General features: G+C 44.2%; 1 protein-coding gene across 2 annotated transcripts in view; it reads right to left on the bottom strand.

Annotated features, from left to right (window-relative positions):
- Positions 1–23,501, bottom strand: part of LOC129828538 (uncharacterized) — a 93,442-nt gene extending 69,941 nt beyond the window's left edge. The window contains exons 1-3 of one of the 2 annotated variants that reach the window (XM_055889555.1): positions 19,717–23,501; positions 14,745–14,833; positions 14,082–14,247 (exon numbers count right to left, since the gene is read on the bottom strand). In XM_055889555.1, the coding sequence (XP_055745530.1) occupies positions 14,082–14,247; positions 14,745–14,833; positions 19,717–21,343 (1,882 nt within the window). In that variant the 5' untranslated portion in view covers positions 21,344–23,501. The remainder of the gene's footprint in view (positions 1–14,081; positions 14,248–14,744; positions 14,834–19,716) is intronic. The other variant, XM_055889556.1, reaches the window with a different exon arrangement.
- Positions 23,502–23,890: the final 389 nt, after the last annotated feature.

The following is a 23,890-nucleotide window of genomic DNA, read 5'->3' as shown; positions in this document are numbered from 1 at the left end:
AGAGTGGAGGACAGTTATACTGTCCTAGTTAGCTACGAAGAGGACAGGAAAGGGGAGAGTGGACAGTTATACTGTCCTAGTTAGCTACGAAGAGGACAGGAAAGGGAAGAGTGGAGGACAGTTATACTGTCCTAGTTAGCTACGAAGAGGACAGGAAAGGGGAGAGTGGAGGACAGTTATACTGTCCTAGTTAGCTACGAAGAGGACAGGAAAGGGGAGAGTGGAGGACAGTTATACTGTCCTAGTTAGCTACGAAGAGGACAGGAAAGGGAAGAGTGGAGGACAGTTATACTGTCCTAGTTAGCTACGAAGAGGACAGGAAAGGGGAGAGTGGACAGTTATACTGTCCTAGTTAGCTACGAAGAGGACAGGAAAGGGGAGAGTGGAGGACAGTTATACTGTCCTAGTTAGCTACGAAGAGGACAGGAAAGGGGAGAGTGGAGGACAGTTATACTGTCCTAGTTAGCTACGAAGAGGACAGGAAAGGGAGATGAGAGGACAGTTATACTGTCCTAGTTAGCTACGAAGAGGACAGGAAAGGGAAGAGTGGAGGACAGTTATACTGTCCTAGTTAGCTACGAAGAGGACAGGAAAGGGGAGAGTGGAGGACAGTTATACTGTCCTAGTTAGCTACAAAGAGGACAGGAAAGGGAAGAGTGAGGACAGTTATACTGTCCTAGTTAGCTACGAAGAGGACAGGAAAGGGGAGAGTGGAGGACAGTTATACTGTCCTAGTTAGCTACGAAGAGGACAGGAAAGGGGAGAGTGGAGGACAGTTATACTGTCCTAGTTAGCTACAAAGAGGACAGGAAAGGGGAGAGTGGAGGACAGTTATACTGTCCTAGTTAGCTACAAAGAGGACAGGAAAGGGGAGAGTGGAGGACAGTTATACTGTCCTAGTTAGCTACGAAGAGGACAGGAAAGGGAAGAGTGGACAGTTATACTGTCCTAGTTAGCTACAAAGAGGACAGGAAAGGGGAGAGTGGGACAGTTATACTGTCCTAGTTAGCTACGAAGAGGACAGGAAAGGGGAGAGTGGAGGACAGTTATACTGTCCTAGTTAGCTACAAAGAGGACAGGAAAGGGAAGAGTGGAGGACAGTTATACTGTCCTAGTTAGCTACAAAGAGGACAGGAAAGGGAAGAGTGGACAGTTATACTGTCCTAGTTAGCTACAAAGAGGACAGGAAAGGGGAGAGTGGACAGTTATACTGTCCTAGTTAGCTACAAAGAGGACAGGAAAGGGGAGAGTGGACAGTTATACTGTCCTAGTTAGCTACAAAGAGGACAGGAAAGGGAAGAGTGGACAGTTATACTGTCCTAGTTAGCTACAAAGAGGACAGGAAAGGGGAGAGTGGACAGTTATACTGTCCTAGTTAGCTACGAAGAGGACAGGAAAGGGAAGAGTGGAGGACAGTTATACTGTCCTAGTTAGCTACAAAGAGGACAGGAAAGGGGAGAGTGGAGGACAGTTATACTGTTCTAGTTAGCTACAAAGAGGACAGGAAAGGGGAGAGTGGAGGACAGTTATACTGTTCTAGTTAGCTACAAAGAGGACAGGAAAGGGGAGAGTGGACAGTTATACTGTCCTAGTTAGCTACGAAGAGGACAGGAAAGGGGAGAGTGGAGGACAGTTATACTGTTCTAGTTAGCTACAAAGAGGACAGGAAAGGGGAGAGTGGAGGACAGTTATACTGTTCTAGTTAGCTACAAAGAGGACAGGAAAGGGGAGAGTGGAGGACAGTTATACTGTCCTAGTTAGCTACAAAGAGGACAGGAAAGGGGAGAGTGGAGGACAGTTATACTGTTCTAGTTAGCTACAAAGAGGACAGGAAAGGGGAGAGTGGACAGTTATACTGTTCTAGTTAGCTACAAAGAGGACAGGAAAGGGAAGAGTGGAGGACAGTTATACTGTCCTAGTTAGCTACAAAGAGGACAGGAAAGGGGAGAGTGGAGGACAGTTATACTGTTCTAGTTAGCTACAAAGAGGACAGGAAAGGGAAGAGTGGAGGACAGTTATACTGTCCTAGTTAGCTACGAAGAGGACAGGAAAGGGAAGAGTGGACAGTTATACTGTCCTAGTTAGCTACGAAGAGGACAGGAAAGGGAAGAGTGGACAGTTATACTGTCCTAGTTAGCTACAAAGAGGACAGGAAAGGGGAGAGAGAGGACAGTTATACTGTCCTAGTTAGCTACGAAGAGGACAGGAAAGGGGAGAGTGGACAGTTATACTGTCCTAGTTAGCTACGAAGAGGACAGGAAAGGGGAGAGTGGACAGTTATACTGTCCTAGTTAGCTACGAAGAGGACAGGAAAGGGAAGAGTGGAGGACAGTTATACTGTCCTAGTTAGCTACAAAGAGGACAGGAAAGGGGAGAGTGGAGGACAGTTATACTGTCCTAGTTAGCTACGAAGAGGACAGGAAAGGGAAGAGTGGAGGACAGTTATACTGTCCTAGTTAGCTACGAAGAGGACAGGAAAGGGGAGAGTGAGGACAGTTATACTGTCCTAGTTAGCTACGAAGAGGACAGGAAAGGGGAGAGTGGAGGACAGTTATACTGTCCTAGTTAGCTACAAAGAGGACAGGAAAGGGGAGAGTGGAGGACAGTTATACTGTCCTAGTTAGCTACGAAGAGGACAGGAAAGGGGAGAGTGGACAGTTATACTGTCCTAGTTAGCTACGAAGAGGACAGGAAAGGGGAGAGTGGACAGTTATACTGTCCTAGTTAGCTACAAAGAGGACAGGAAAGGGGAGAGTGGACAGTTATACTGTCCTAGTTAGCTACGAAGAGGACAGGAAAGGGGAGAGTGGACAGTTATACTGTCCTAGTTAGCTACGAAGAGGACAGGAAAGGGGAGAGTGGACAGTTATACTGTCCTAGTTAGCTACGAAGAGGACAGGAAAGGGAAGAGTGGAGGACAGTTATACTGTCCTAGTTAGCTACAAAGAGGACAGGAAAGGGGAGAGTGGAGGACAGTTATACTGTCCTAGTTAGCTACAAAGAGGACAGGAAAGGGGAGAGTGGAGGACAGTTATACTGTCCTAGTTAGCTACAAAGAGGACAGGAAAGGGGAGAGTGGAGGACAGTTATACTGTCCTAGTTAGCTACAAAGAGGACAGGAAAGGGGAGAGTGGACAGTTATACTGTCCTAGTTAGCTACGAAGAGGACAGGAAAGGGGAGAGTGGAGGACAGTTATACTGTCCTAGTTAGCTACAAAGAGGACAGGAAAGGGGAGAGTGGAGGACAGTTATACTGTTCTAGTTAGCTACGAAGAGGACAGGAAAGGGGAGAGTGGAGGACAGTTATACTGTCCTAGTTAGCTACAAAGAGGACAGGAAAGGGGAGAGTGGAGGACAGTTATACTGTTCTAGTTAGCTACGAAGAGGACAGGAAAGGGGAGAGTGGACAGTTATACTGTCCTAGTTAGCTACAAAGAGGACAGGAAAGGGAAGAGTGGAGGACAGTTATACTGTCCTAGTTAGCTACAAAGAGGACAGGAAAGGGGAGAGTGGAGGACAGTTATACTGTTCTAGTTAGCTACAAAGAGGACAGGAAAGGGAAGAGTGGAGGACAGTTATACTGTCCTAGTTAGCTACGAAGAGGACAGGAAAGGGAAGAGTGGACAGTTATACTGTCCTAGTTAGCTACGAAGAGGACAGGAAAGGGGAGAGTGGACAGTTATACTGTCCTAGTTAGCTACGAAGAGGACAGGAAAGGGAAGAGTGGAGGACAGTTATACTGTCCTAGTTAGCTACAAAGAGGACAGGAAAGGGGAGAGTGGAGGACAGTTATACTGTCCTAGTTAGCTACGAAGAGGACAGGAAAGGGAAGAGTGGAGGACAGTTATACTGTCCTAGTTAGCTACGAAGAGGACAGGAAAGGGAAGAGTGGAGGACAGTTATACTGTCCTAGTTGGCTACGAAGAGGACAGGAAAGGGAAGAGTGGAGGACAGTTATACTGTCCTAGTTAGCTACAAAGAGGACAGGAAAGGGAAGAGTGGAGGACAGTTATACTGTCCTAGTTAGCTACGAAGAGGACAGGAAAGGGAAGAGTGGAGGACAGTTATACTGTCCTAGTTAGCTACGAAGAGGACAGGAAAGGGAAGAGTGGACAGTTATACTGTCCTAGTTAGCTACAAAGAGGACAGGAAAGGGGAGAGAGAGGACAGTTATACTGTCCTAGTTAGCTACGAAGAGGACAGGAAAGGGGAGAGTGGACAGTTATACTGTCCTAGTTAGCTACGAAGAGGACAGGAAAGGGAAGAGTGGACAGTTATACTGTCCTAGTTAGCTACAAAGAGGACAGGAAAGGGGAGAGAGAGGACAGTTATACTGTCCTAGTTAGCTACGAAGAGGACAGGAAAGGGGAGAGTGGAGGACAGTTATACTGTCCTAGTTAGCTACAAAGAGGACAGGAAAGGGAAGAGTGGAGGACAGTTATACTGTCCTAGTTAGCTACAAGGAGGACAGGAAAGGGAAGAGTGGACAGTTATACTGTCCTAGTTAGCTACAAAGAGGACAGGAAAGGGGAGAGTGGACAGTTATACTGTCCTAGTTAGCTACAAAGAGGACAGGAAAGGGGAGAGTGGACAGTTATACTGTCCTAGTTAGCTACAAAGAGGACAGGAAAGGGAAGAGTGGACAGTTATACTGTCCTAGTTAGCTACAAAGAGGACAGGAAAGGGGAGAGTGGACAGTTATACTGTCCTAGTTAGCTACGAAGAGGACAGGAAAGGGAAGAGTGGAGGACAGTTATACTGTCCTAGTTAGCTACAAAGAGGACAGGAAAGGGGAGAGTGGAGGACAGTTATACTGTTCTAGTTAGCTACAAAGAGGACAGGAAAGGGGAGAGTGGAGGACAGTTATACTGTTCTAGTTAGCTACAAAGAGGACAGGAAAGGGGAGAGTGGACAGTTATACTGTCCTAGTTAGCTACGAAGAGGACAGGAAAGGGGAGAGTGGAGGACAGTTATACTGTTCTAGTTAGCTACAAAGAGGACAGGAAAGGGGAGAGTGGAGGACAGTTATACTGTTCTAGTTAGCTACAAAGAGGACAGGAAAGGGGAGAGTGGAGGACAGTTATACTGTCCTAGTTAGCTACAAAGAGGACAGGAAAGGGGAGAGTGGAGGACAGTTATACTGTTCTAGTTAGCTACAAAGAGGACAGGAAAGGGGAGAGTGGACAGTTATACTGTTCTAGTTAGCTACAAAGAGGACAGGAAAGGGAAGAGTGGAGGACAGTTATACTGTCCTAGTTAGCTACAAAGAGGACAGGAAAGGGGAGAGTGGAGGACAGTTATACTGTTCTAGTTAGCTACAAAGAGGACAGGAAAGGGAAGAGTGGAGGACAGTTATACTGTCCTAGTTAGCTACGAAGAGGACAGGAAAGGGAAGAGTGGACAGTTATACTGTCCTAGTTAGCTACGAAGAGGACAGGAAAGGGAAGAGTGGACAGTTATACTGTCCTAGTTAGCTACAAAGAGGACAGGAAAGGGGAGAGAGAGGACAGTTATACTGTCCTAGTTAGCTACGAAGAGGACAGGAAAGGGGAGAGTGGACAGTTATACTGTCCTAGTTAGCTACGAAGAGGACAGGAAAGGGGAGAGTGGACAGTTATACTGTCCTAGTTAGCTACGAAGAGGACAGGAAAGGGAAGAGTGGAGGACAGTTATACTGTCCTAGTTAGCTACAAAGAGGACAGGAAAGGGGAGAGTGGAGGACAGTTATACTGTCCTAGTTAGCTACGAAGAGGACAGGAAAGGGAAGAGTGGAGGACAGTTATACTGTCCTAGTTAGCTACGAAGAGGACAGGAAAGGGAAGAGTGGAGGACAGTTATACTGTCCTAGTTAGCTACGAAGAGGACAGGAAAGGGAAGAGTGGACAGTTATACTGTCCTAGTTAGCTACAAAGAGGACAGGAAAGGGGAGAGAGAGGACAGTTATACTGTCCTAGTTAGCTACGAAGAGGACAGGAAAGGGGAGAGTGGACAGTTATACTGTCCTAGTTAGCTACGAAGAGGACAGGAAAGGGAAGAGTGGACAGTTATACTGTCCTAGTTAGCTACAAAGAGGACAGGAAAGGGGAGAGAGAGGACAGTTATACTGTCCTAGTTAGCTACGAAGAGGACAGGAAAGGGGAGAGTGGACAGTTATACTGTCCTAGTTAGCTACGAAGAGGACAGGAAAGGGGAGAGTGGACAGTTATACTGTCCTAGTTAGCTACGAAGAGGACAGGAAAGGGAAGAGTGGAGGACAGTTATACTGTCCTAGTTAGCTACGAAGAGGACAGGAAAGGGGAGAGTGGAGGACAGTTATACTGTCCTAGTTAGCTACGAAGAGGACAGGAAAGGGGAGAGTGGACAGTTATACTGTCCTAGTTAGCTACGAAGAGGACAGGAAAGGGAAGAGTGGAGGACAGTTATACTGTCCTAGTTAGCTACAAAGAGGACAGGAAAGGGGAGAGTGGACAGTTATACTGTCCTAGTTAGCTACGAAGAGGACAGGAAAGGGAAGAGTGGAGGACAGTTATACTGTCCTAGTTAGCTACAAAGAGGACAGGAAAGGGAAGAGTGGAGGACAGTTATACTGTTCGGGTTAGCTATGAAGAGGACAGGAAAGGGGAGATTGTAGGACAGTTATACTGTTCTAGTTAGCTACAAAGAGGACAGGAAAGGGAAGAGTGGAGGACAGTTATACTGTCCTAGTTAGCTACGAAGAGGACAGGAAAGGGAAGAGTGGACAGTTATACTGTCCTAGTTAGCTACGAAGAGGACAGGAAAGGGAAGAGTGGACAGTTATACTGTCCTAGTTAGCTACAAAGAGGACAGGAAAGGGGAGAGAGAGGACAGTTATACTGTCCTAGTTAGCTACGAAGAGGACAGGAAAGGGGAGAGTGGACAGTTATACTGTCCTAGTTAGCTACGAAGAGGACAGGAAAGGGGAGAGTGGACAGTTATACTGTCCTAGTTAGCTACGAAGAGGACAGGAAAGGGAAGAGTGGAGGACAGTTATACTGTCCTAGTTAGCTACAAAGAGGACAGGAAAGGGGAGAGTGGAGGACAGTTATACTGTCCTAGTTAGCTACGAAGAGGACAGGAAAGGGAAGAGTGGAGGACAGTTATACTGTCCTAGTTAGCTACGAAGAGGACAGGAAAGGGGAGAGTGGAGGACAGTTATACTGTCCTAGTTGGCTACGAAGAGGACAGGAAAGGGGAGAGTGGAGGACAGTTATACTGTCCTAGTTAGCTACAAAGAGGACAGGAAAGGGAAGAGTGGAGGACAGTTATACTGTCCTAGTTAGCTACGAAGAGGACAGGAAAGGGAAGAGTGGAGGACAGTTATACTGTCCTAGTTAGCTACGAAGAGGACAGGAAAGGGAAGAGTGGACAGTTATACTGTCCTAGTTAGCTACAAAGAGGACAGGAAAGGGGAGAGTGGAGGACAGTTATACTGTCCTAGTTAGCTACGAAGAGGACAGGAAAGGGGAGAGTGGAGGACAGTTATACTGTCCTAGTTAGCTACAAAGAGGACAGGAAAGGGAAGAGTGGAGGACAGTTATACTGTCCTAGTTAGCTACAAAGAGGACAGGAAAGGGAAGAGTGGACAGTTATACTGTCCTAGTTAGCTACAAAGAGGACAGGAAAGGGGAGAGTGGACAGTTATACTGTCCTAGTTAGCTACAAAGAGGACAGGAAAGGGGAGAGTGGACAGTTATACTGTCCTAGTTAGCTACAAAGAGGACAGGAAAGGGAAGAGTGGACAGTTATACTGTCCTAGTTAGCTACAAAGAGGACAGGAAAGGGGAGAGTGGACAGTTATACTGTCCTAGTTAGCTACGAAGAGGACAGGAAAGGGAAGAGTGGAGGACAGTTATACTGTCCTAGTTAGCTACAAAGAGGACAGGAAAGGGGAGAGTGGAGGACAGTTATACTGTTCTAGTTAGCTACAAAGAGGACAGGAAAGGGGAGAGTGGAGGACAGTTATACTGTTCTAGTTAGCTACAAAGAGGACAGGAAAGGGGAGAGTGGACAGTTATACTGTCCTAGTTAGCTACGAAGAGGACAGGAAAGGGGAGAGTGGAGGACAGTTATACTGTTCTAGTTAGCTACAAAGAGGACAGGAAAGGGGAGAGTGGAGGACAGTTATACTGTTCTAGTTAGCTACAAAGAGGACAGGAAAGGGGAGAGTGGAGGACAGTTATACTGTCCTAGTTAGCTACAAAGAGGACAGGAAAGGGGAGAGTGGAGGACAGTTATACTGTTCTAGTTAGCTACAAAGAGGACAGGAAAGGGGAGAGTGGACAGTTATACTGTTCTAGTTAGCTACAAAGAGGACAGGAAAGGGAAGAGTGGAGGACAGTTATACTGTCCTAGTTAGCTACAAAGAGGACAGGAAAGGGGAGAGTGGAGGACAGTTATACTGTTCTAGTTAGCTACAAAGAGGACAGGAAAGGGAAGAGTGGAGGACAGTTATACTGTCCTAGTTAGCTACGAAGAGGACAGGAAAGGGAAGAGTGGACAGTTATACTGTCCTAGTTAGCTACGAAGAGGACAGGAAAGGGAAGAGTGGACAGTTATACTGTCCTAGTTAGCTACAAAGAGGACAGGAAAGGGGAGAGAGAGGACAGTTATACTGTCCTAGTTAGCTACGAAGAGGACAGGAAAGGGGAGAGTGGACAGTTATACTGTCCTAGTTAGCTACGAAGAGGACAGGAAAGGGGAGAGTGGACAGTTATACTGTCCTAGTTAGCTACGAAGAGGACAGGAAAGGGAAGAGTGGAGGACAGTTATACTGTCCTAGTTAGCTACAAAGAGGACAGGAAAGGGGAGAGTGGAGGACAGTTATACTGTCCTAGTTAGCTACGAAGAGGACAGGAAAGGGAAGAGTGGAGGACAGTTATACTGTCCTAGTTAGCTACGAAGAGGACAGGAAAGGGAAGAGTGGAGGACAGTTATACTGTCCTAGTTGGCTACGAAGAGGACAGGAAAGGGAAGAGTGGAGGACAGTTATACTGTCCTAGTTAGCTACAAAGAGGACAGGAAAGGGAAGAGTGGAGGACAGTTATACTGTCCTAGTTAGCTACGAAGAGGACAGGAAAGGGAAGAGTGGAGGACAGTTATACTGTCCTAGTTAGCTACGAAGAGGACAGGAAAGGGAAGAGTGGACAGTTATACTGTCCTAGTTTGCTACAAAGAGGACAGGAAAGGGGAGAGAGAGGACAGTTATACTGTCCTAGTTAGCTACGAAGAGGACAGGAAAGGGGAGAGTGGACAGTTATACTGTCCTAGTTAGCTACGAAGAGGACAGGAAAGGGAAGAGTGGACAGTTATACTGTCCTAGTTAGCTACAAAGAGGACAGGAAAGGGGAGAGAGAGGACAGTTATACTGTCCTAGTTAGCTACGAAGAGGACAGGAAAGGGGAGAGTGGACAGTTATACTGTCCTAGTTAGCTACGAAGAGGACAGGAAAGGGGAGAGTGGACAGTTATACTGTCCTAGTTAGCTACGAAGAGGACAGGAAAGGGAAGAGTGGAGGACAGTTATACTGTCCTAGTTAGCTACGAAGAGGACAGGAAAGGGAAGAGTGGAGGACAGGTATACTGTCCTAGTTAGCTACAAAGAGGACAGGAAAGGGGAGAGTGGACAGTTATACTGTCCTAGTTAGCTACGAAGAGGACAGGAAAGGGAAGAGTGGAGGACAGTTATACTGTCCTAGTTAGCTACAAAGAGGACAGGAAAGGGGAGAGTGGACAGTTATACTGTCCTAGTTAGCTACGAAGAGGACAGGAAAGGGAAGAGTGGAGGACAGTTATACTGTCCTAGTTAGCTACAAAGAGGACAGGAAAGGGAAGAGTGGAGGACAGTTATACTGTTCGGGTTAGCTATGAAGAGGACAGGAAAGGGGAGATTGTAGGACAGTTATACTGTTCTAGTTAGCTACAAAGAGGACAGGAAAGGGAAGAGTGGAGGACAGTTATACTGTCCTAGTTAGCTACAAAGAGGACAGGAAAGGGGAGAGTGGACAGTTATACTGTCCTAGTTAGCTACGAAGAGGACAGGAAAGGGGAGAGTGGAGGACAGTTATACTGTTCTAGTTAGCTACAAAGAGAACAGGAAAGGGGAGAGTGGAGGACAGTTATACTGTCCTAGTTAGCTACAAAGAGGACAGGAAAGGGGAGAGTGGACAGTTATACTGTCCTAGTTAGCTACGAAGAGGACAGGAAAGGGAAGAGTGGAGGACAGTTATACTGTTCTAGTTAGCTACAAAGAGGACAGGAAAGGGGAGAGTGGACAGTTATACTGTCCTAGTTAGCTACGAAGAGGACAGGAAAGGGGAGAGTGGAGGACAGTTATACTGTCCTAGTTAGCTACGAAGAGGACAGGAAAGGGGAGAGTGGACAGTTATACTGTCCTAGTTAGCTACGAAGAGGACAGGAAAGGGGAGAGTGGAGGACAGTTATACTGTCCTAGTTAGCTACGAAGAGGACAGGAAAGGGGAGAGTGGACAGTTATACTGTTCTAGTTAGCTACGAAGAGGACAGGAAAGGGAAGAGTGGAGGACAGTTATACTGTCCTAGTTAGCTACGAAGAGGACAGGAAAGGGAAGAGTGGAGGACAGTTATACTGTCCTAGTTAGCTACGAAGAGGACAGGAAAGGGAAGAGTGGAGGACAGTTATACCTTCCTAGTTAGCTACGAATAGGACAGGAAAGGGGAGAGTGGAGGACAGTTATACTGTCCTAGTTAGCTACGAAGAGGACAGGAAAGGGGAGAGTGGACAGTTATACTGTCCTAGTTAGCTACGAATAGGACAGGAAAGGAGAGAGTGGAGGACAGTTATACTGTCCTAGTTAGCTACGAAGAGGACAGGAAAGGGGAGAGTGGACAGTTATACTGTCCTAGTTAGCTACGAATAGGACAGGAAAGGGGAGAGTGGAGGACAGTTAAACTGTCCTAGTTAGCTACGAAGAGGACAGGAAAGGGGAGAGTGGACAGTTATACTGTCCTAGTTAGCTACGAAGAGGACAGGAAAGGGAAGAGTGGAGGACAGTTATACTGTCCTAGTTAGCTACGAAGAGGACAGGAAAGGGGAGAGTGGAGGACAGTTATACTGTCCTAGTTAGCTACGAAGAGGACAGGAAAGGGGAGAGTGGAGGACAGTTAAACTGTTCTAGTTAGCTACAAAGAGGACAGGAAAGGGGAGAGTGGGGGACAGTTATACTGTCCTAGTTAGCTACAAAGAGGACAGGAAAGGGAAGAGTGGAGGACAGTTATACTGTTCTAGTTAGCTACAAAGAGGACAGGAAAGGGAAGAGTGGAGGACAGTTATACTGTCCTAGTTAGCTACAAAGAGGACAGGAAAGGGAAGAGTGGACAGTATACTGTCCTAGTTAGCTACGAAGAGGACAGGAAAGGGAAGAGTGGACAGTTATACTGTCCTAGTTAGCTACAAAGAGGACAGGAAAGGGAAGAGTGGAGGACAGTTATACTGTCCTAGTTAGCTACGAAGAGGACAGGAAAGGGAAGAGTGGACAGTTATACTGTCCTAGTTAGCTACAAAGAGGACAGGAAAGGGAAGAGTGGAGGACAGTTATACTGTTCTAGTTAGCTACGAAGAGGACAGGAAAGGGAAGAGTGGACAGTTATACTGTCCTAGTTAGCTACAAAGAGGACAGGAAAGGGAAGAGTGGAGGACAGTTATACTGTCCTAGTTAGCTACAAAGAGGACAGGAAAGGGAAGAGTGGAGGACAGTTATACTGTCCTAGTTAGCTACGAAGAGGACAGGAAAGGGAAGAGTGGAGGACAGTTATACTGTCCTAGTTAGCTACGAAGAGGACAGGAAAGGGAAGAGTGGAGGACAGTTATACTGTCCTAGTTAGCTACGAAGAGGACAGGAAAGGGAAGAGTGGAGGACAGTTATACTGTCCTAGTTAGCTACGAAGAGGACAGGAAAGGGAAGAGTGGACAGTTATACTGTCCTAGTTAGCTACAAAGAGGACAGGAAAGGGAAGAGTGGAGGACAGTTATACTGTTCGGGTTAGTGTAACGGCAGTCATCATCATCTGAAGAGGAGGAGTATTGAGGGAACCAAGGCGCAGCGTAGTGAAATGACATATTTTATTAACGAAAAAACACGAACTTGACTAAACTAACAAAAACAACAAACGGTGTAGACAGACCTAAACGACGAACTTACATAAAACAAGAAGAACGCACGAATAGGAAACATAGACTACACAAACCGAACAAACCGTAAACAGTCCAGCATGGTGTACAGACACAGACACGGAAGACAATCACCCACAACGAACACTGTGACAACGCCTACCTAAATATGACTCTTAATTAGAGGAACGCCAAACACCTGCCTCTAATTAAGAGCCATACCAGGCAACCCAAAACCAACACAGAAACAGAAAACATAGAATGCCCACCCAACCTCACGTCCTGACCAACTAACACACATAACAAACTAACAGAAATAGGTCAGGAACGTGATAGTTAGCTACAAAGAGGACAGTAAAGGGATAGTGGAGTCTGAGCCTACTCCTGTAGTCTCACCGTACAGTATTTGTTATGCTTCATTACAAGACATTATAAAGGTTCATACATGCTTATAGCAAGTCAAGAAAGAATAACATCTATGCAGTGCTTAATTTGTAAATCGGGAGAGGGGGGGGGGGGGGTTTGACCTTGGGAGCTCTGAGGTACCAGAACGCATGAAAATTACAAATCACCTTTATGATAAAGCATTGCATGCATTATCGTCGCATGCATTATCGGCACATGCATTATCGTCGCATGCATTATCGGCACATGCATTGTCATCGCATGTATTATCATCACATGCACTACCGTCGCATGCATTATCGTCGCATGCATTATCGGCACATGCATTGTCATCGCATGTATTATCATCACATGCACTACCGTCGCATGCATTATCGTCGCACGCATTATCGGTGCGTGCATTATCGGCGCATGCATTATCGTTTTGCGTATTATCATCGCACGCATTATCGTCACATGTATTATCGTCGCATGTATTATCATCGCATGCATTATCATCGCATGTATTATCGTTGCATGCATTATCATTGCATGCATTATCATCACATGTATTATTGTCACATGCATTATCATCACATGCATTATCATCGCATGTATTATCATCACATGCATTATTGTCGCATGCATTATCGGCACACGCATTATCATCACATGCATTATCACTGCATGTATTGTCATCACACGCATTATCGTCGCACGCATTATCGTCGCATGCATTATCATCTCATGTATTATCATCACATGCCTTATCGCTGTATGCATTATCGTCAAATGCATTATTGCCACGTGCATTATCGTCACATGTATTATCATCACATACATTATCACATAGTGACATAGCGCAGTAGAGGCACTTACACATGGGGAACATTTTATTAGCCTCAAGTCCGGCAAAAATTTGGCATTTTATAAACGCATTTCATGCAATTCTACATCATTTTACATGACTGGAGGCTTTGGCAGAATAAATGTAAAAAATACCACACAAATTATCAAAATGACAGGCTACTTTGACAAACTGAGATCCATAAAAACCACCTTGTCTTGAATCCATCAATATCCTACCTAGGCCAAGGTGTGTGGAGACACATATTGTAGGCTACGGTATGAGGAGGAAATTATTGTCCTAAAAATAATTATCTGCATCTCACTCGCCGCCGGCGCGTTCGTGCCAAAATCCTATATCTCACTCTTTTCTTACTTTGTAAAACAATATTTGGAAGTTGATAAAATATTTTGTTGGCCTATAGCAGATTAGACTCTTCTCTTTTCAACAGAAGCCATTTGGTTTCCAACCTGTGTTTTCCCGCAATTGTATTTGAAATATTGCGAAAAGCCTGTTTTGTCTGCATACGTTCATTGACGGATTTGCCGCTCGTTCCCGGCCTTGTTATTGGGATACACACAGCTAGGCTTTTTTATTTTATAAGAACCTGTGGTAGGATCCGGCTCAAATTAAGCACTGCACCTACGGTAAAGTGTCACAGAGTATAATTCAGTAGCTATCTCACCTTTGACCTTTGACACAAGCCCCAGGCTCTTCTTCAGGTCAGAGCAAATAGCGTGGAGACACGAGCGGTACTTGGAATCACAGCGGTTTTTGTCGGAGCCACAGGTGTCATAGCAACTGTCCAGCTGGTTACAGCACTGAGTCATGGCTGGGATGCCCATGTCAAACTGTGTTGGGATAATAATACAAATACAGAAAGATATAATAGGTTATAGGATAATATAACATAGGATTTATATACACTCTTACAAAAAAAAGGTGCTTTATAGAACCTAAAGGACTTCAGCTGTCCCAATAGGAGAACCCTTTGAAAAACACTATTTGGTTCCAGGTAGAACCCTTTTGGTTCCAGGTAGAACCCTTTTGGTTCCAGGTAAAACCTTTTTGGTTCCAGGTAGAACCCGTTTAATTCCAGGTAAAACCTTTTTGGTTCCAGGCAGAACCCGTTTGGTTCCAGGTAGAACCCTTTTGGTTCCAGGTAGAACCATTTTGGTTCCAGGTAGAACCCTTTTGGGTTCCATGTAGAACCCTTTCCATAGAGGGATATATATAAGGGCCCTATAAGTATAGCATGTACTATATGAGAAAACAGTCTGCAGTTTAGGTAGTTGGGTATTAGTACAGTATCATATGCTGTCTATAGTTAGTGATAGTTAAAACATACACTATCTGGTACCTGGAATCCTAGGAGGTCGGAGCTGCAACCATTGGGCTCTGGGGTCACATAACCAACGCGATGCACAGGTGTCTTACCTGAGAAGGAAAGGTGAACAGCTCTAATTCAGACTCATTCACAGTTAATTACGTAGCTCCACAGATCAATCAATAGGTTGTTATCCATCAGCACAAATTGAACATTCAACACCCGATTGTGAAGTTTATTGACAACAACCGAAACTGGAAGAAAGGTGTTATCTAGAACCTAACATGGGGTTTCTGCCCTTTGAAGAACCCTTTATGGTTCAAGGTAGAATCACTTTGGGTTGTCCCCTTCCACAGAGGATTCTAATGCACATGGAACAAAAAAGGGTTCTCCTATTTGGAGAGCCAAATAACCCCTTTGGAACCCTTATTTCTAAGAGTGTATAGGACCTTTCCACCTATATGTAGAACATGCCAGGGAACTCAGTATCTAGGTTCTTTTACATTCAGGATAACACTCAGTATCTAGGTTCTGTTACATTCAGGATAACACTCAGTATCTAGGTTCTGTTACGTTCAGGATAACACTCAGTATCTAGGTTCTGTTACGTTCAGGATAACACTCAGTATCTAGGTTCTGTTACGTTCCTTATAACACTCAGTATCTAGGTTCTGTTACATTCAGGATAACACTCAGTATCTAGGTTCTGTTACGTTCCTTATAACACTCAGTATCTAGGTTCTGTTACGTTCTTTATAACACTCAGTATCTAGGTTCTGTTACATTCAGGATACCACTCAGTATCTAGGTTCTGTTACGTTCCTTATAACACTCAGTATCTAGGTTCTGTTACATTCAGGATAACACTCAGTATCTAGGTTCTGTTACATTCAGGATAACACTCAGTATCTAGGTTCTGTTACATTCAGGATAACACTCAGTATCTAGGTTCTGTTACGTTCCTTATAACACTCAGTATCTAGGTTCTGTTACATTCAGGATAACACTCAGTATCTAGGTTCTGTTACATTCCTTATAACACTCAGTATCTAGGTTCTGTTACATTCAGGATAACACTCAGTATCTAGGTTCTGTTACATTCAGGATAACACTCAGTATCTAGGTTCTGTTACGTTCCTTATAACACTCAGTATCTAGGTTCTGTTACATTCAAGATAACACTCAGTATCTGGGTTCTGTTACATTCAGGATAACACTCAGTATCTAGGTTCTGTTACATTCAGGTTAACACTCAGTATCTAGGTTCTGTTACGTTCCTTATAACACTCAGTATCTAGGTTCTGTTACGTTCCTTATAACACTCAGTATCTAGGTTCTGTTACATTCCTTATAACACTCAGTATCTAGGTTCTGTTACATTCAGGATAACACTCAGTATCTAGGTTCTGTTACATTCCATATAACACTCAGTATCTAGGTTCTGTTACGTTCCTTATAACACTCAGTATCTAGGTTCTGTTACATTCCTTATAACACTCAGTATCTAGGTTCTGTTACATTCCTTATAACACTCAGTATCTAGGTTCTGTTACATTCAGGATAACACTCAGTATCTAGGTTCTGTTACATTCCTTATAACACTCAGTATCTAGGTTCTGTTACATTCAGGATAACACTCAGTATCTAGGTTCTGTTACATTCAGGATAACACTCAGTATCTAGGTTCTGTTACATTCCTTATAACACTCAGTATCTAGGTTCTGTTACGTTCCTTATAACACTCAGTATCTAGGTTCTGTTACATTCCTTATAACACTCAGTATCTAGGTTCTGTTACATTCCTTATAACACTCAGTATCTAGGTTCTGTTACATTCAGGATAACACTCAGTATCTAGGTTCTGTTACATTCCTTATAACACTCAGTATCTAGGTTCTGTTACATTCAGGATAACACTCAGTATCTAGGTTCTGTTACATTCAGGATAACACTCAGTATCTAGGTTCTGTTACATTCCTTATAACACTCAGTATCTAGGTTCTGTTACGTTCCTTATAACACTCAGTATCTAGGTTCTGTTACATTCAGGATAACACTCAGTATCTAGGTTTTGTTACATTCAGGATAACACTCAGTATCTAGGTTCTGTTACATTCAGGATAACACTCAGTATCTGGGTTCTGTTACATTCAGGATAACACTCAGTATCTAGGTTCTGTTACATTCAGGATAACACTCAGTATCTAGGTTTTGTTACATTCAGGATAACACTCAGTATCTAGGTTTTGTTACATTCAGGATAACACTCAGTATCTAGGTTCTGTTACATTCAGGATAACACTCAGTATCTAGGTTCTGTTACATTCCTTATAACACTCAGTATCTAGGTTCTGTTACGTTCCTTATAACACTCAGTATCTAGGTTCTGTTACATTCAGGATAACACTCAGTATCTAGGTTCTGTTACGTTCCTTATAACACTCAGTATCTAGGTTCTATTACATTCAGGATAACACTCAGTATCTAGGTTCTGTTACATTCAGGATAACACTCAGTATCTAGGTTCTGTTACATTCAGGATAACACTCAGTATCTAGGTTCTGTTACATTCAGGATAACACTCAGTATCTAGGTTCTGTTACATTCAGGATAACACTCAGTATCTAGGTTCTGTTACATTCAGGATAACACTCAGTATCTAGGTTCTGTTACGTTCCTTATAACACTCAGTATCTAGGTTCTGTTACATTCAGGATACCACTCAGTATCTAGGTTCTGTTACATTCCTTATAACACTCAGTATCTAGGTTCTGTTACATTCAGGATAACACTCAGTATCTAGGTTCTGTTACATTCAGGATAACACTCAGTATCTAGGTTCTGTTACATTCCTTATAACACTCAGTATCTAGGTTCTGTTACATTCAGGATAACACTCAGTATCTAGGTTCTGTTACATTCAGGATAACACTCAGTATCTAGGTTCTGTTACATTCCTTATAACACTCAGTATCTAGGTTCTGTTACATTCAGGATAACACTCAGTATCTAGGTTCTGGTACATTCCTTATAACACTCAGTATCTAGGTTCTGTTACATTCAGGATAACACTCAGTATCTAGGTTTTGTTACATTCAGGATAACACTCAGTATCTAGGTTCTGTTACATTCAGGATAACACTCAGTATCTAGGTTCTGTTACATTCAGGATAACACTCAGTATCTGGGTTCTGTTACATTCCTTATAACACTCAGTATCTAGGTTCTGTTACATTCAGGATAACACTCAGTATCTAGGTTCTGTTACATTCCTTATAACACTCAGTATCTAGGTTCTGTTACATTCAGGATAACACTCAGTATCTAGGTTTTGTTACATTCAGGATAACACTCAGTATCTAGGTTCTGTTACATTCAGGATAACACTCAGTATCTAGGTTCTGTTACATTCAGGATAACACTCAGTATCTAGGTTCTGTTACATTCAGGATAACACTCAGTATCTAGGTTCTGTTACGTTCCCTATAACACTCAGTATCTAGGTTCTGTTACATTCAGGATAACACTCAGTATCTAGGTTCTGTTACATTCAGGATATCACTCAGTATCTAGGTTCTGTTACATTCCTTATAACACTCAGTATCTAGGTTCTGTTACATTCAGGATAACACTCAGTATCTAGGTTCTGTTACGTTCCTTATAACACTCAGTATCTAGGTTCTGTTACATTCAGGATAACACTCAGTATCTAGGTTCTGTTACATTCAGGATAACACACAGTATCTAGGTTCTGTTACGTTCCTTATAACACTCAGTATCTAGGTTCTGTTACGTTCCTTATAACACTCAGTATCTAGGTTCTGTTACGTTCCTTATAACACTCAGTATCTAGGTTCTGTTACATTCAGGATAACACTCAGTATCTAGGTTCTGTTACATTCAGGATAACACTCAGTATCTAGGTTCTGTTACATTCAGGATAACACTCAGTATCTAGGTTCTGTTACGTTCCTTATAACACTCAGTATCTAGGTTCTGTTACGTTCCTTATAACACTCAGTATCTAGGTTCTGTTACGTTCCTTATAACACTCAGTATCTAGGTTCTGTTACATTCAGGATATCACTCAGTATCTAGGTTCTGTTACATTCAGGATAACACTCAGTATCTAGGTTCTGTTACGTTCAGGATAACACTCAGTATCTAGGTTCTGTTACATTCCTTATAACACTCAGTATCTAGGTTCTGTTACGCTCCTTATAACACTCAGTATCTAGGTTCTGTTACATTCAGGATAACACTCAGTATCTGGGTTCTGTTACATTCCTTATAACACTCAGTATCTAGGTTCTGTTACATTCAGGATAACACTCAGTATCTAGGTTCTGTTACGTTCCTTATAACACTCAGTATCTAGGTTCTGTTACATTCAGGATAACACTCAGTATCTAGGTTCTATTACATTCAGGATAGCACTCAGTATCTAGGTTCTGTTACGTTCCTTATAACACTCAGTATCTAGGTTCTGTTACGTTCCTTATAACACTCAGTATCTAGGTTCTGTTACATTCAGGATAACACTCAGTATCTAGGTTCTATTACATTCAGGATAACACTCAGTATCTAGGTTCTGTTACATTCCTTATAACACTCAGTATCTAGGTTCTGTTACATTCAGGATAACACTCAGTATCTAGGTTCTGTTACATTCAGGATAACACTCAGTATCTAGGTTCTGTTCCGTTCAGAGCTCGATTCATTCCACATCGTGGACGTTCAGTGCTATAGCTGCATTTCAGTTTAATGTCGTCGCTTTCGCGGAGATGGCATTTACTGTACAGGCTGCATATGCCGGCTCAATCGGAAATTACCTTTACATTTAGAATGCGCTATAGCCCTGAACTTCCGCAAATACGTATTGAATCGAGCCCTAGGTGTCTATAGCCAGGCTTGACATGGCAACAGCATGGAGTCATACTGAGAAGTTACTGTAATCACTGATAGACACACACAACCCGGGTCTCATCCTTACCGTATTTGCATTTGTACTGACACAATCCGTTGCGTCCCCCCATCAATTCTACCAGGCAGCCAAAGTATCCATTGGTTGTCTGAAGACTCTCTCTGATGGAAACCAAGCCCCAGTCAGAGTCCTCTTCCTGGGCTTCGACGACAGGTACCACAGGGCTGGCTGGATCCTCCGCTGGAGCTTCTGCTTCTGCCTCTGCTGCCTCTTCAATGGGCTCCGTCGTTTTTTCAAGGGCCTCCTGGTCAGCCAAATCTTTCAAGATGGCGTCCTGAATCTCAGTCTCTTTAATGAGGTCTTCCTCCTCCTGGGCAGACAACTCTTTAACCATGGCTTCTGTTATCCGGGACTCTTTAACAAGGGTCTCCAGATCCATGTAAGCAGGGTCTTCCACCACTGGCATGTCCGCCATGAGGGCCTCTGTATCTGGGACTTCGTCTGCCATGACAGGGGCGTCTACTAGTGGAGCATCAGCAACAGGGGAGTCCACAACTGGTTCCTTGGCTACAAATGCCCCAGCTACAACGGTATCTGCAACAGGCTTGTTGGCCACCAGGTCTTCGGCCACTGGGGTGTCTTCTACAGGTTCCTCCACTGCAGGAGTATCATCAACAACCAGGCTATCTGCCACCACGGTATCAGCCTCCACCCGGATATCTACAGCAGCAAGAGTATCATCAACAACCAGGCTATCTGTCACCCCGGTATCAGCCTCCACCCGGATATCTACAGCAGCAGGTATATCATCAACAACCAGGCTATCTGCCACCACGGTATCAGCCTCCACCCGGATATCTACAGCAGCAAGAGTATCATCAACAACCAGGCTATCTGTCACCCCGGTATCAGCCTCCACCCGGATATCTACAGCAGCAGGTATATCATCAACAACCAGGCTATCTGTCACCCCGGTATCAGCCTCCACCCGGATATCTACAGCAGCAGGTATATCATCAACAACCAGGCTATCTGCCACCACGGTATCAGCCTCCACCCGGATATCTACAGCAGCAAGAGTATCATCAACAACCAGGCTATCTGTCACCCCGGTATCAGCCTCCACCCGGATATCTACAGCAGCAGGTATATCATCAACAACCAGGCTATCTGCCACCACGGTATCAGCCTCCACCCAGATATCTACAGCAGCAAGAGTATCATCAACAACCAGGCTATCTGTCACCCCGGTATCAGCCTCCACCCGGATATCTACAGCAGCAGGTATATCATCAACAACCAGGCTATCTGTCACCCCGGTATCAGCCTCCACCCGGATATCTACAGCAGCAGGTATATCATCAACAACCAGGCTATCTGCCACCCCGGTATCAGCCTCCACCCGGATATCTACAGCAGCAGGAGTATCATCAACAACCAGGCTATCTGCCACCCCGGTATCAGCCTCCACCCGGATATCTACAGCAGCAGGAGTGTCATCAACAACCAGGCTATCTGCCACCCCGGTATCAGCCTCCACCCGGATATCTACAGCAGCAGCAACGGTGTCATCCTTGAACAAGGTTTCTGCTTCTGGGACTTCCTCTTCAGGAGTGATGTTCCTGACCAGAGAAGCAGACATCCCCCAGGAGAGGCAGAGAGAAAGCAGGAGATAGGCTGAGATGCGAGGCAGCATGGTGGCGGGATAGACAGAGAGAAAGTCACAGCACAATCTAGACGGGTAGGTCTAAGAGGAAAACATCCACATTTGGTTCCAGGCCAGGCAGACGGAGTCAGAAGCAGAAGGGGGGGGGGGGGGGGGGGTTGGTAGGCAGAGAAAGACGTTCACACTCCGCTGGAGGTCTGGGACAGCTGGACAGGAGAGGATTCTGGGACAGCTGGACAGGAGAGGATTCTGGGACAGCTGGACAGGAGAGGATCAGGGTGCCTGTTGTTGACAAGGTGTGAGAACGAGAGGCACTGAGGATCAATAAGACTCAAGAGTACTGACTGAGGCTGTGTAAGAGACAGAGAGGACTTTGGCTGCTGACTAGGCCAGGGAGACAGCGAGGCACGGAGTATCGACACCAGGTTCAAAGGTCTGTTGATAAGGAACGGCCTGCCTGGACCGACTGTAGTGGGCTGGTATAGTGGGCTGTCCTGTATGACTGCATAGCCTAGATACCATGGTTTTTCCAGGTCTTTCTGTTCTTTATCTACGGTATATTTTTGCTCAGCAAGTTTGGGATGTGCATAATCACCTTTTTTTGCTAATCGTGTTATCTCCCGTTGAGAGAGAACGTTCGTGCTCACCATAGCTCTTGTCTCTGTTACATCCTATCTTCTCCTCTGCTGGTAACCCCTCTTACCAAGTGCTCACTCCATCTCCTAGAAAATATTTAATTCATCTAACCAGTAATCCCATCGCTTAAACGTCATCAGAGGGAACTAATTAAGATGTTTAGATTCATCAGTGCTAAAATCACATTTGTTATAAGGTGATCTCAGATCAGCTGAGCAGCTGATCACAACGTCTTTGAGAACATAGAGGTAGAATGACTAGATTATACACAGAGTGGACAAAACATTAGGAACACCTGCTCTTTCCATGACATAGACTGACCAGGTGAATCCAGGAGAAAGCTATGATCCCTTATTGATGCCACTTGTTAAATCCACTTTAATCAGTGTAGATGAAGGGGAGGAGATGGGTTAAAGAAGGATTTTTAAGCCTTGAGACAATTGAGACATGGATTGTGTATGTGTGCCATTCAGAGGGTGAATGGGCAAGACAACATATTTATGTGCCTTTGAACAGGGTATGGTAGTAGGTGCTAGACGCACCCGGTTTGTTTCAAGAACTGCAACGTTGCTGGGTTTTTTACACTCAACAGTTTCCTGTGTGTATCAAGAATGGTCCACCACCCAAAGGACATCCAGCCACCTTGACACAACTGTGGGACACATTGGAGTCAACATGGACCAGCATCCCTATGGAACGCTTTCGACACGACAAATTGGGACTGTTCTGAGGGCAACTCGGTATCAGGAAGGTGTTTCTAATGTTTGGTAAACTCAGTGTATTTCTATGTTTAAGACATAGTCCTTCACTGCATTTGGTTTCAGGCATTCTGAAAATGTTTTTTTAATTCTGTATGTACTTTCTATTCCCATATATCTATTATTTAACACATGATTTGTATTCCTTTTTTATTCCTAGAATCTACAAGCAGCTCGGTGCTTCCTTGGTGACAGAACGTCAGATAGCAGACCTTTGACAACAGTACAGTGTATCAAGATGCTGCTCCTGTGGAGAAAGATATGATATGGGAGGGTAAAGTCTGGTTGTGTGTGTGTGTTGTGTACAGTAGTAGGTTGCAGGTAGTGATAAGTGTGGTGACGTGGACAGGTCATGTCTGGTGGGAGCCAAAGAAGGTGATCTACTTTATATATTAAAAGGATAAACAATCAAATAAAATAAAAACAATTCAAGGCTCAATGCAGCCATTTTGTATATAAATATCAAATCATTTCTGGGTAACAGTTAAGTACATTACTGTAATTGATTTCTATTAAAATAGGTAAAAGTAGAGACAAAAAAAACAGACTTCTCAAGCAAGATCTTAGCTGGGACTGTCTGGGAGTGGTCTGAGTGGGGAGGGGATAACTGAAAACTAGCTGTTATTGGCCAAGAGAGGTTTGGAACTCTCTTTCTTATTGGTCTATTAACCATGTTGACGTTGCCATGGAAAGTCCTATGTAGACTGTATTTTCAACCAGCAGCTATCAGGAAATAACACTGATCAAATCTTTTCACAATTTTACAGTGTTAGTTTCATCATATGATCTAAAACACAGGTTAAACTGAATTTTGACTGCACTGGGCCTTTAATGTGCCTCAATCCATATTTGGACTTCTGGTTGTGTGGTTTGCTTGTAATATAATCCTCACCATACTTAACAAAAGCCTCAATTATATCACTGGTAAATAGTCGTATAAGTCAAATAAGATATTTCAATTTTGTCATACAGCGTATTTGACTCTTGGACGGACTATGTTACATTTTAATGTGTGGTTGTTGCTGGTGTAACTAATGCCATTGTACTTCTGTTATCATCAGAGGAATTAAAATGTCAGATTGAATAACAATGATTTAGAGTGATGATGTGCATCTTGGATAATGCTAATCATCCTGTCTTCCAGCATGAATGGAAGACGGGCTCCTGAGTGGCGCAGTATCAC

The sequence above is a fragment of the Salvelinus fontinalis genome, chromosome 30, assembly GCF_029448725.1.
Source record: "Salvelinus fontinalis isolate EN_2023a chromosome 30, ASM2944872v1, whole genome shotgun sequence".
NCBI classification, from domain to species: Eukaryota; Metazoa; Chordata; class Actinopteri; order Salmoniformes; family Salmonidae; genus Salvelinus; species Salvelinus fontinalis.
This window is presented reverse-complemented; position numbering and strand designations above follow the sequence as displayed.